Raw genomic sequence first — 13433 nt, 5'->3', positions numbered from 1 at the left:
TCCTATTATGCATAGGATGACCATCAGCCTCCAAATTCAGAGGTTGATGGGCATCTGGATAGGATTGCACTCTAAATGCATGTAGCACAAAACTCCCTGCACCTATTTGTCTCAAATGTGGTAGATGTAATTCCATTGTATGGGATTACAAAACTCCCTGCACCTATTTGTCTCAAATTTGGTAGATGTAATTCCATTGTATGGGATTACTAATTTTATCCACATCTGACAAACAGAAAAAATGCTGTAGTCATTTGTTGATTCCCAGTTATAGTCAATGGGAGGCATGATGATTTGGATTTCCAAACTGAGATTTAGATTTGGATCCAAGTAGAAGCCAGTGGTTTCCAATTGGTCTCAGGTGAATCAGGTTGTTTTTCAGTGGGCTGATCAGAAGTCCTTCCTCCAGTGGAGGCTCACCCACTTCTATGATCTGCCTGATAAAGGTGGAGTTCAAGTCAAGCAGAACATGCTGCAACAACTCCAGTTCCTCTGCCAGATATTTCTCTTTCCTTTGCCTGCTCCAGGAATGCCATTTCGGTCAGTGCTGATGCACTGGTTTCACTGAGCAGGTCTACAACGAGAACCTCTTCTAGTCACAGCTGTCTCAGTAGTGCGACAGAGACACAGCTAATGCTTGACCACTCTTCCACAGGCAGTGCCTTGGTGTGTGGACTGAGCAGTGGTACCTTGCCCTCTCAAAGTCACTCTGAGATGCCTCTGGACACTTTGCACAGGCATGGGGCTACTGGTGCATTGCAGAGGCTCATATGGAGTGCTAGTTGTGCCCCGCACACTCATACAGGATACCTTCTCCTGTGGCAGATGGGAAACTTACACTGTAAACTACATACCTGAGTTCAATGGGGCTTATTCCCTGGTAAGACAGTATAGGACTGCAGGCTTAATTTCATTATATGACATTATGGAATAGTTGGTTCCTGAATTTGCGTCATTTCCTCTTTCCTCCGTCACTTTTCCCTTTTGCATCAAAACTATTATATTGTAAACCACTTTTTGCGCTTGGTAATATATCACATTACTACAATCTTGTAATAAATTACAAACAAACTAGAGAATTTTTAGTCTGGCACTGCTTAGAGGGGAACAAAGCAGCTGTTAGGACCACTCTAGATGTGATATGGGAGCTCCAGGAAGAGGATCTCCTGTTTTCTGGTGTGTGTGTTTTTAAGATATGAATGTAGTTAGGGGCTCTGAATTAGGGGGGCTCTAACCCTTTCCCCAGTGCCCACTGTCCTGGTTGAAATAGCCCATCCCCCAAAAGCTGCTACTTGCCCCAAGGGACAGAACATATAAGTACAATACAACACAGGGGTGGGGGTGGGGAATCTAAGTGTTTTGCCTCTTATCTACCACCCCCACGGCTGCTTTGATGTTTAACAAACAGCCAGCACAGGAGATCCTGTTCACTGAACTCCCACACCACTCAGGTTTGGTCCTGAGCCTCATGTTGCTCTATAGTTATAATTACAGAGGTTTTGTAACAGCACACTCTCACCTCAGCCCAACTTTGCTGCTTCCCCAGTGCATCACCAGGCCAAGTAATAATGTTCACTTCCATTTTGTATAAGCTATGCCAGAAATTTCCATCTGCTTTGCACAATGCCAAACCTCTGCGCAAGCCAGGCTTGCATTCAAATGGAGGCATAGCCTACCTAGTTGAAATGGTGCCACACGCACACTCCAAGGACCACAGGCTACACTAAAGGCAATTTACTCAGGCCCTGGAAGACTTCCGAGGGTTAAAGTTATCCCATTCCTGGGTTAAAGTTAGACAAATCCTCCCACGCACAACCCACACTCAGGGCTCCCAACTGCACTAATTCATCAGTCACCATCTCCCCGAGCCCTGCATTATTCCACAAGCCACACCCATGGTTTCCTTTGGCATACAGCAAGGCATTCCATTAACTCTCCATGTGAAAAAGCTTTCCTGTATCAAAACCTCTTTTTAAATTTGGCAGCAGGTGTGACTGCAAATCTGTTTTTTTCTGTGGGACAAAAAAAAAGTATTGTCCTATATTCTGGTATCATCCTAACACACATCGGTGGTACACCCTGTGCAAGAGTGTCTATTTTCACATTATCTAGTGTACTCAGACCTGGTTCACATATAATGCTCAATTCCTGTGTTAACCAAGGAGCTAAAGCGGTGCGCAGGAGGGAGCAAGCGAGTGCAGCCCTCCCCACTTCCATTTTGAATCAACAACCCAGGAGTGCTATGTTTATGAGTTGTTTATGGGTTAAACAATCCAGAGTTAACCCAACAACAAATCATGGGCAATTTTTGGGTTAACTCTGGGTTGTTTAACTCTTAAACAACCCAGTGTTCCTGGATTTGAATGTCATGGAACAATGTTATGGAACAACCCAAGAATGGAGGATTCCTGGGTTGTTGATTGAAAACAAAAGCAGAGAGTGGCACACACACTTGCTCCTGCGCACCCCTGCCAATTCCTGGGTTAAATGCCCAGGAATTGAGCATTATGTACGAACTGGGCCTTTAGCTGCTGTTTACATGCTCCAGCTGCACTTATCATCTTGTAGGGTGGGCCACTTCTCCCAGAGCAGAAAATGGCCATTGGCAATTTGCATTTATTCATTAATGTTTATAGAAATGTCCCATTTCTCATGGTCTAACATTAACTTAGATGAAACAATAAATATGATACACTCAATTGATTAAAAAAATCAGGATGCCTCAAAACCATCCATAGTCACCCTAACTGTGTCTCTATTATTTAACTGCTTGCTGGAGAGCAATCGGGCAGTTAATTTCAGGCTGAGTAGGTACAAGTGCAATTACTCAGCATCTCTGTTGAAACCAGAAGCTAGCTCTTGCTTCCACTACTTTTCCTCAGACCACATTCTTATTTATTCCTGAGGAAAATATATCAAATGTGCATTCCTTTAAAAAGTTATTTTCTTTGTTCTGTTAGTGTCAATTCATCAGAGACATGGGATAGGTAAGATGACAGACCTGCTAGTATGGATGTGTGAGCCTAATTGTAGGTTAACTTTGGGTTGTTAAACCCACAATTAGCCCATACTGTCCAGGTTTGGATGTTATGGAGCAACTTCTGATAGGGCGGATTGGGGGTTGCATATTTAAAAAGACAGTGGCATGCACCCAACATGTACCATAGCAAATCGTGGGTTAATTAATTAACCCATGATCTGTTGCCCTTACATGCGAACCAGATCTCTCTCTCAACCTCAGTCCCTCCCTTTTGCAATATGGTGGATAATAATACTAGCACAATACAGGATTGTTGTATGGATTATAACTGCATAATACATGTGAAGTACTTTTAACACTTGAAAGCACTATACAAATTGTTATGATATTTGTGGTAAAATCCTAGTTCAAATCACAACTCAGTCATGAAACTCCCTGTATGACTGGGCATACAGGACAATGCATCTGAGGAATGTACTGTGGGGTAAGTAGATGGTCCTCCTGTTGCCATGGGAAAGTGGTAGCAAAAACTGTTTAAAAGAAGAGGGGGGCAGGAGCTGAAAGAGAATGAGACGCCTCTGACTGTGCTACTGTCTCTGATTGCTAAAAATACAAGTCCCCGCCCTGCCTGAGAAACTCATCAGGAATTTCTTCAGACCACCTCTGAATGTGCAGAAAGTGCCTCCCCACTCCACAGACTGAGAAAGGGGGTGAGAAGGGGAAGCACTTCCTGACCAGCCAGTGCAAATTAGGAATTAAGACATCACACATTTGGTTACAGAAGCATCATAAAAGAGGAAAAAATACACTGTAATTACTTATAAGAACAGAACTTATAAGAGGTCATAACAGTGTTAATACAAATATGTCATTTTACATGTTATCAATACTATAATAACTAGAATTACCCAAAAGGAGCAGGGGAAGCTTTGAAGAGCTAAGAGAGAGCACAGGAGAGAATGGGCTCATCTCTGAGAATAATAGGTGGCACAGGACTTGCCTTAGAATTAGCTTTGAATTTCGGTATTCAGCAAGAAGTTAAATAAAATGGAAGGCATATTTAAGTTCAACAAACCAATTAATACAAGGTGACACACAAAAATTTTACATAAAGTGACAATCTCCATGTCTATTCCTTGGAGTATGCCAGAAGGCTGCAAACTATCCTCTTAAAATTGTAGTGGAATTTTATTTATAATAACCAATCTTTAAGTATTTTGAAAATTCCGGAGAGGTACCCATCTGTTGCATTAAAAGCAATAAAGTTTTTTGTGGCAACTTAAACACTAACAGACTTACTGTGGCATAAACATTCGCAAGCAAGTCCAAATAGCTTGTGCCACAATACAATACTGCCTCAGATACTGGAGGGAGGACATTGCTATCAGAACTAGTAACCAGTGATAGCCTTATTGTCCATGAATTTGTCTAATCCCCTTTTAAAACCATCCAAACTGGTGGCCATCACTATACCTTGGGGTAGTATCACTAGGTAGAATATTGGCATTTATGCCTCGGGCCAGACCAGATACCTAGATGGCTTTAATAGGGGATTAGACAAAATCCCAGGCGACTTCCAAGAACATTCCTTGCAATTTTATCAGTGGTTATTAGCCTCTGTGCCATAATGGAATCTCCAAATTCAGAGACACAATGCCTCAATGCCAGCTGCTGAGAAATAAAAACCAGGGAAAAGCTTCAAAAAACACAACAAAGGAAGCCTTGCTGGCTGTTGCTTCATGTCCTGCTTGTTGACTCCCCAGAGGCATCTAGCTGGCAGCCACCGCTGGAAACTGGATTCTGAATTAGATGAGCCTGGTCCAGAATGGCCCTCTTCTTGTGTCAAAGGTCCCACTGCTTAATATTTTAAAAAAGATGAGCTGGGGCTCAAGTCCCTCTGGGAACTGGACGTCCTCTGGCCCTCAGTTCCCCTTCCCCTCTCAGTGCTTTATTCCTAAAAAGAGAAAGGCGCCAAGCGTCAAGCTGCCGATTTTTTTAAATTAATGTGGGAGCCCAGCTTCCTTATCTAGATGGATAAACGGGGCAGGGGAGCTGCAGTTACTCAGCGATGAATTGGAACGCGTTTTGCACATGTCCAGATGTGCTCTCCGCTCTCCCTGGCAGGTTTCTAGCAGAGCGAAGAGGTTTCAAGGATATGCCGCGGCTTCCATCAAGTCCTCACGGCGGGCTCCCTTACCCTGGAGATGGTGAGCGGCTGGTCAAAGTCCTTGCCACCGACCAGGCGGAAGCCCCACGGTCCCGGTCCCTGAATGGCGATGCGGTGGCTCCTGCTCATGCTGCTCGCTGCGGACTCAAGTCGGCTGGGCTGGGCTGGGCTGGGCGCGGCTGACCTACCCCGCGGACGAACCCAAACACCTCCCAGCTGCCTACGAGGCGGTCCCCTGAGGCGATCCGCCCCGAGAGACCGCGCCGCAGTCACAGGAGCAATTTCCTGCTCGGCGTGACTCCTCCCCTGACGCGCAGCAGGCGCGGAGGCACCAAGCTGCCCCCCCCCCCGCCGCGCGCGCCGCACTCTCCCGCAGAGGCGTCCCAGCGGCCGGCAGAGTCCTTCCTTGCGCCTCCCATAAAGCTCCCCCGGTGGGGGAGCCGCGGTGCAGCCCCATTCTGCTCATGTTTCATAGGCGGCACTAGGAGCGGGATGGGGTGAAGTAGCCCCTCAGAAGCAGCTTGTTCCCCGTCCCCCTCGTTGCAGGACCACTATCGTAACTTTTTAAAAATGCGCTTTTCACATTATAAATAAAAGCGCGCGAAGTTTATACATTTTTAAAATGAATGACTAAATCAGTATTGAAATATTGAAATAAACGTTGTGTGCTACGAGGAATTTTTGCCCTAATAACCTGTCGGGAAATGACTGAGGCATGTTCTTGTTGCTAAATGTATGTCTTCTACAGAATGAGCAATAGGACGTACTAAAACAAAGGGCAAGAATGTCTGTTGGAAACCATGGCAGCTATCCGAAGGTCCACAGGAAATAAGGGGAACTGAACATTTCTATTGACGGGACTGAGATCTATTGAAATCAGTGCAAGCTACAAATAAAGCAAGGAATGGATCCCAAAAGGAAATGGAATGGGCCACAGGGACAGCAGGGGCATGACTCGGTTATAATGAGCTTTCTGTTCTATTAAGTGTTGATTTTGATATTTGTTTTAATATGTTTTTAAAAAATATTCTGGCCACAAGGATAGAGATGGTTTATCTTACTTTTTGTGTTTTGATATTGTGAATGTTAATTTTAATGTTAAAAGCGGCTTCAAAGTCTCTCAAATTAAAAAAAAAAAACCCACATTCAACACATTGACAAGGAGAGAAGATGGCGAATGTCAATGATGAGGGACTGGAATGACCATCCCTGGCACTGGAATTATGGTCACTGAGGGCCCTTTGGACTGAGCTGACATGACTGAGCTGGTCCACAGGACTGAAATGATGCCCCCCCAGGAGTAGATTGACAGGCCCAGGGCTGGAATGACTGAAATGGGAGATAGGTAAAGCTTTAGCATCAGTAGTATCGAGACTCTCTCCAAGAGGAAAGTTCAATGCAGCAGCTTGTACAATACATGCTATTTCCTTTGGATACAGTGGGTGCAAGGCCTGATCAAGGTCATGATGGGCCCTGAGGCTAGAAGGCCGTGGTGGGCCCTCTACTCAATCCAATAGCTGGATTAACCAGCCCAGAATGCCAACTTCTAAGTGACCCAAACCAAGAAATTCTTCAGTCATACATAACTGTATGCGATGTTGTTGTTGTTGTTGTTCAGTCGTTCAGTCGTGTCCGACTCTTCGTGACTCCATGGACCATAGCACGCCAGGCCTTCCTGTCCTGCGCTCTCTCCCGGAGCGTGCTCAAGTTCATATTCATTGCATCTGTGATGCTATCTAGCCATCTCATCCTCTGCCGTCCCCTTCTCCTTTTGCCTTCAGTCTTTCCCAGCATCAGGGTCTTTTCCAGGGAGTTTTCTCTTCGCATTAGGTGGCCAAAATATTGGAGCTTCAGCTTCATTATCTGTCCTTCCAATGAGCACAAACATCCACAGAAACCATGCTCTGGTTCCTGTTCCAATCAGTAAATGGTATCCAGGGGAAATGGCCTGGAACACCAACAGGTAGTGATCCAAATCAATCAAATTCACCAGGCACACATGACTGGAGGAGAGTAATGCAATCAGCTACAAAGCATCCACATAAACCACATTCTGGTATCTGTTTTGGCAATAAACAGTATTCTGGGAAAATGGTCTGGAATGCCAATTTCCCAGATGGCGAAACCAACCAGATTATACAATAGATTAGACTGAAAATTATCTATAATTTTTAATAAAGTTGTTCTGGGCAACAGGCAGTTTAGAAGGCCATAATGCCTGTTTCCTATTCATACTTGTTATGAAAACTGACATGTTGCATTGAATCAAATGGGAATAAACAGCCTGAAATGTTCAAGTTTAAAGCGCCCAAACAAACTTACCACTATCCCACTTACGTACATAGGGAAAGATTAGGGCTACATGCTGCTTTTTTTTTTCAGTGGTAAATTAAACAAATATAACTTCAGTTAGTTTAATAATTGACAAATTTCATCTGATGATGTCAAATGTAGGGCTGAGTTAAAGGCACATTTCTGCAACTTTTTAGACTGTTTCGATTCGGTTATATTATTGTAATAAACATTCAAGATGTCTGTTCTTTCTAACAATGAGTAGTAGTGTTTGTTTATGGCATACTGCATCACTTTCATATAGTTATGTGTGACTGGTGAATTTGGTTGGTTGGACACAATCAGAAGTAGGCGTTTCAGGCTGTTTTCTGGAACACAGACTATTGGGTACTGGAACACGGTTTCTGTGTACTGGAATGTGGTTTCTGTGATATTTTGTGACTGATTGAATCCCGCCCATACAGCTACGGGTGACTGGTGAATTTGTTTGGTTTGTCTCACTCAGAAGTTGGTGTTCCAATATGGACTATTGCCCAGAACAGATACTGGAACATGGTTTCTGTGGATGTTTTGTGGTTGATTGCATCACTCCCATATAGTTGGTGTTCTGGGCCGTTTTCCCTATATGCTGTTTATTGCCAGGAATGGCTACCAAACGTGGTTTCTGTGGAAGTTCTGTAGTTGATTGCATCACTCCCATCTAGTCCCCATACAGTTGTGTGTGAATTTGGTTGGTTTTGACTCACTAGGAAGCTGACAATCTTCTATTGTTTTGTTTAAATCATGGAACGTTATTCTACACCCTCACTTTACTACAGTACAGAAACCACTTTGACATGCTAAGAGATAATCTAAAACAAACCTATGTTGTGCCACTTGCTGGTTGAGGTCTTCAATTTCAGATTGCATGGCCCTCACTATTTTAGCTGTGGCATTGACTGTTTTCTCTAAACGGCAAGTGAGGCCTAGGATGCTTTTTCTGTTCTAGCTACCAGAATGCTGACAACAAAAACACATTCTCTTGGTGTAAATCTGGAATTTGAACTTTCAAAACTCAGTTTTGTTTAATTCATCAGGAACCCTTGAAAAGAGAGTGCCCTCTTTTTGTAGAGCTCTAACTATTACCTGTGGTTCTCTAATCAAGGCAGGCAACAAAGTGAAGTCTCTGACAGTTGATGGGTGTTTGTAATAGAGAATAGAATTATCTCTATTCTGCTTAAACATAAACTCAGCATGCCTCTTAAACTAATTTCTTTTTACTCGAGTGGGGAGTGTTAAGACAGCTAAACTTCAGAAGGAAAGAATAATGCACATGAGTAAGTGTTAAGAGAAAGCTATGTCTTGAACAAATACTTGAGTCCCTCTAGTGGTTCGCTACTCCAACGGTGGCCTTCAGATGGGTCAGCTTTCGGAGTGACCCTCTCTGGTGCAGGTGATGCCTTTACTTGAGTAGGATGAATCTACTTCTTTCCTCTAGCGACTTTTACAGCAACGTGAGTGATGAGTAGGATCTGAAATGGATCCTTCTGCTTCTTGGTAAGTGGTTCGTCTTTCTAGGACCGGATCAGCACCCAATCACCAGGACTGAAATTATGCACTGGAGCGTCCAAAGGCAAGGATTGGTGTGGTGCCACGAACCTGTAAAGACAAAACAAAACAGACTGCAAGGCAGTAACATATTCTTGGATCTCTAAAGCTTTTTAATTTTAAATTCAAATTTAAGCTATCAGCCATAGGTAATATCTGAGGTGGGCGCCCATATAACATTTCAAAAGTGTCAATGTAATACTTCCCCTGCGGGTGCACCGTACTCAAGTCAAGGCGATTGGCAAGGCCTGTGGCCATTTCAACTTAGTCTCTGAACAAATTTTTAGTAAGCGTTGACTTTAGGGTGTGGTTCATCCTCTCAACTTGACCTGAGGATTGAGGTCCCCAAGGGGAGTGTAGCTTTCTGTTAATTTGTAGTTCCGCTGTAACAAAAAAATAGCTAACAACCTGTTGAACCGAAATATGAGTCTGAAAAGTCCGAATCAAACTGAATGTAGGGCAGAAAGAATCTCTATGGGCGGAATGATGGTAGAAATAACAGTAAGACTCACCCTCCTGGCTCCCACACGCTGAATGGGGCTTAGCGACCACCTCTTGAATTCCCCACCACTGCAGACAAGCAAGGGGGTGGTGTCTGATCGTCGCTAGCTCAAGAAGCCTGGCCCTGACTGGACAAAGTAAATGGAACTTCCTCTTTCGTCACACTAGTAGTTTTACTGCAAGCATTGATTAGCATAGAGCTGTATGATAAACGCGTTCAGTTTTTTACAAAAAATTAAAAATAGGACAAAATTGACATTTATATTAAAACGACAGGATGGTTGGGAAATATGAAAAAAATGGTACTGTCCTGTTTATAACAGTACGTATGATCGCCCTATTCATAATATACTTCTTCACCTCTTATCTATGCTGCTTCTTTTGCAGCCTTATCTGCCAAAGCATTGCCTTTTCTTTTTTCAGGAATGGCACTCTTTCTGTGTGTTCTCACGTGCATCACAGCTACTTCTTTTGGCTTCATCAGGACATCTAAAAATTTAATGATCTGGGGTCTGGCAAGGCTAAAGCAGGTTGTAATATCAAGGCTTGCTTCAATTTAAGAAAAGCCTTTTTATTTCAATTGTCCACTTCTAGTGGGTAATATTTTTGTCAAAGCTTCATACAGGGGCTTTTTATAATCAGGTTAATCAAAGGTTTCAGTCTCTTTTTATCTTTTAATGACAATCTGTGCTTAAGGCCAGCCTGTATGGGCTTAACAAACTTTGCCCTGGCAGGTGCCTTTTTGTTTACACTCTCTTAGGGGCTTTGCTCGCCACAACAACACTCTGGTATTGTTCTTTTGCAAATTTGGCAACTTGACAACCATCTCACTATTTCTTTTCTTTTTACTCTTATTGTAACTAAAGGGTTCTTCAGAGCCAAGCAGCCCTTCAGGTGGAGGTTTCAGACCCTGGTCTTCGTCAGTCTGGTTCTTTTCTTTTTATGAGAAGAAAAAGAGCCCCCCCTTTTTTTCATGGCCCCCCTCTTCTCCCCTTTTAGCTCCGGGCAGTCCTTTCGCCAATATCTTTTTCTCTACAAATGTTCTTTCTCTGAGTTCTATAATCCTTCTTCAAGCCTAATCAGGGGCTCGCCCTGTGACTGCCACTGCAATCAAAGCTGCATTCTGCCCATCCTTTTATCTGCTTCCTTCTTCTGCCTTGTCTGCTACTTACTCTATCTCTCTTCATACCTTTTGGGGTGGGGTGGGGGTGGCACTAACATAGTTGCAACTAACAACAAATATCACATACACACAACACACTTTCATTGAAACCTAACACCATGACTGGAAAACATTTTTGCATGGTAAGGCATGGGGGAGCAGATCTAGCAGTCATACTGCTCCTCCGGCTGCATGGTCAGGGCCATCAAGATCAAGGGAAGGGCATTCTCATACATGCAAAGAGTTCTAAGCCACCATTTTTACATCAGCAACTCTACGCTGCATGAGTTCTGGCAGAGTGTCAGGCTTGCCTCTGAGCATATAAAGTGTCAGAACAGTTCAAATTTTGAGAAAGAGCTGGAACATGTGGGGCAGGAACAGCTGGACAGAGAGCCCCCCCCCCCCTTTATGCAGCTCTGTGAGTGATGGCAGACAGGGGGAGGTGAGGGAAGACAACCTGGACTCTTTAGATGCGAGGCGCAGACACAGGCACAAGCGAGGGGTTGAGCTTCCACACTCTGCCGGATTGGCTCAGCATTAACAGCTGCACTTAGAGGTGTCACAGGAGAGGGGGGAGATCTTCCCCTCACACCTCTTAAGTTAAGAGAATTTGCTGCCCCATTTTTTCTCTAGACAGAAACCAACTTTCGTAGTTTCTCTTTGAACTTTTTGAAGGCTGTTTCCTTTGTAGTCTGTGAATCTCTAGCAATTTGCATCTGTATGCTTCATTAGAGTAAATGGAATCAAAGCCTTGGAAATGCAGCCTCTTATCTCAGCGTTGAAGACACAAATCAAACTCAGCCTGCTGTACACTGAGCTGACCACAAACACAAACACACAATCTACAGCACCGGGAGTTTAAGTCTATGACAAGCCTCACAGTACTGTTCACGGCAAGTCTCTAACAGTCTAAAGTTCCAGTCCATGTGCAGAGTGCCTCTCAAAAGTCTAAACAATGATGGATCCAAACAAAGAAGGCGTTGGGCAATAAAAATGGGATGTTTCTAGCAAAAGCTCTCTGTCTCTTCATCATTTCAAAAGGGGAAGGTGTAACCTTACACCTCTTCTAAATTCCTTGACAGATAAGAACAGAGCAGCAGGGCTCAGCTTTCCAGCTGTGATGCTTTCTTTTGCAAATCTCACTCTGTTTCTGTCAGGTTCTCACAGACATCTTCCAGTCTCTCTGCTTGCCAAGGCTAAACCAGCGGCGGAAGGGGGTTAGGTAACCCCCGCCTTAGCTCTGCTCTGAGCAGACTGACAGAGATAAGCTCACGTAGACCCTGACATTTTAAAAACTTGCTCTGTCTTTGTTTCTTGATTTTGCCACAGTCTTAAGGCTTCAAATAAATCTCTTTCCTCAGAGTTTACAATTTTCTCAGCTGTTTTTGCTTCCTCTAACCTGAATATGTGGAGGATTTTTCAACATAGAGGGAGCGAGACGTGGGGATGTAACAGATGGGTTCTCCGTGGGGGGGGGGCGCTCTCTCCCCCAGCAACCTCTCCTCCCAACCTAACAGGCCGAATAGGGTGGGGGAAACCCAAGGTGCCTTGGGCAGGATCTCCTAATCCCCAGCTTCTTCCCTGGGGCTTGAGTCGGGGAGAACAGGGGGTTTGGGCTTCACCTAGGAGCATGCCATCATGACTTTACAGTACTGACCTTTACATTTTCTTATCCAATTAGGATTTTTTTCAACATCTAAGCATCAATACAAAGAAATTGGTCTCAGTGACTGTCAGTAATTACTTTAACATAAACCCTGGCAATAAAAATATTTTTCCACTTCCCCTAGTCGGCCAGCCAACACTAAAAATTACCGATTTTTTTGTTACAGAATTTTATGAGCTCTTCTTTTGTCATTTTAACACCATAATCCAGCTTGAACAACTTAAAATTCCTAAGCATGTATCCCAGTGTGTCTTGGCCCTTCTCTTCCATGGATGGTCCTGATCCCATCCCTGCCAGTCCTACATATATCCAACTGCTGCTTAAGCAAGGCTCAGCTGAACAGGAAAATGGGAGGTTTTCACTCCCCAAACTGCCCGGACAAGGACAGATTTAACTCACCTCATGGTTTTAGCCTTCAAACGACCCCTCAGACAGCGTCCTGTCTTCCAAAAGACCTCTACTCACCTCATCTCTTCAGGAGTCCTTTGCTAGCAGGGTTGTCAGGCAACAGCCGCCTCAGACCACACGGTGAACCAAACAAAGTCTAGGGCGCCCTCTGCTTGGGTTGATCCGGCGTTTGCCCAACTCCCAGGTAACACAGGGAGCCCTGTCTGAGGTGCCAGAAATTGTTACAAAAATTGTGTTCTATCCCTGGTAGACTCATCCAATTTGTTTACCATGAACAAGAGGAGGCAGAAACTGTTGCAGAACCCAGAGTCAGAGAGACCACGGAGTGAAGGAAAAAGAGATTCTTTATTTAACGCGCGGGCTTAAGGCTGGAATCATTTCCAAAGAGCCAGAAGCCCCGAAATACATCAGCACATTGTTTTTATAGACACTGTGACACATATGAAACGGCTCCTCCTCCCCCTCCCGTGTGGGGTTGCAGTCCTCAACATTTCTTCTCCTAGCACCATTGTTTATAATACAAGAACTGGGTTATAGGGTAGCCATGATAAGGAGAGAACAGAAGAGAACAGCAGAGAACAAGATATACAATTGTATGACCTTTGACAAGATAAGAATTCCTGTGTCTCGTCAGCTTACAACAATGTATTCAAGGGAGAAAGAGCTCAGC

At 44.1% G+C, this 13433-nt stretch overlaps 1 protein-coding gene across 1 annotated transcript in view; it reads right to left on the bottom strand.

The window, feature by feature from the left end:
• PDLIM1 (PDZ and LIM domain 1) overlaps window positions 1-5294 on the bottom strand; it is an 80875-nt gene extending 75581 nt beyond the window's left edge. The window contains exon 1 of the mRNA XM_084845146.1: window positions 5178-5294. Within this exon, the coding sequence (XP_084701272.1) occupies window positions 5178-5276 (99 nt within the window). The 5' untranslated portion in view covers window positions 5277-5294. The remainder of the gene's footprint in view (window positions 1-5177) is intronic.
• Between the last annotated feature and the right edge of the window lie 8139 nt (window positions 5295-13433).

This window comes from Heloderma suspectum, chromosome 3 (assembly GCF_057233095.1).
Source record: "Heloderma suspectum isolate Gila_16-S chromosome 3, 16-S_ref, whole genome shotgun sequence".
NCBI classification, from domain to species: domain Eukaryota; kingdom Metazoa; phylum Chordata; class Lepidosauria; order Squamata; family Helodermatidae; genus Heloderma; species Heloderma suspectum.
This window is presented reverse-complemented; position numbering and strand designations above follow the sequence as displayed.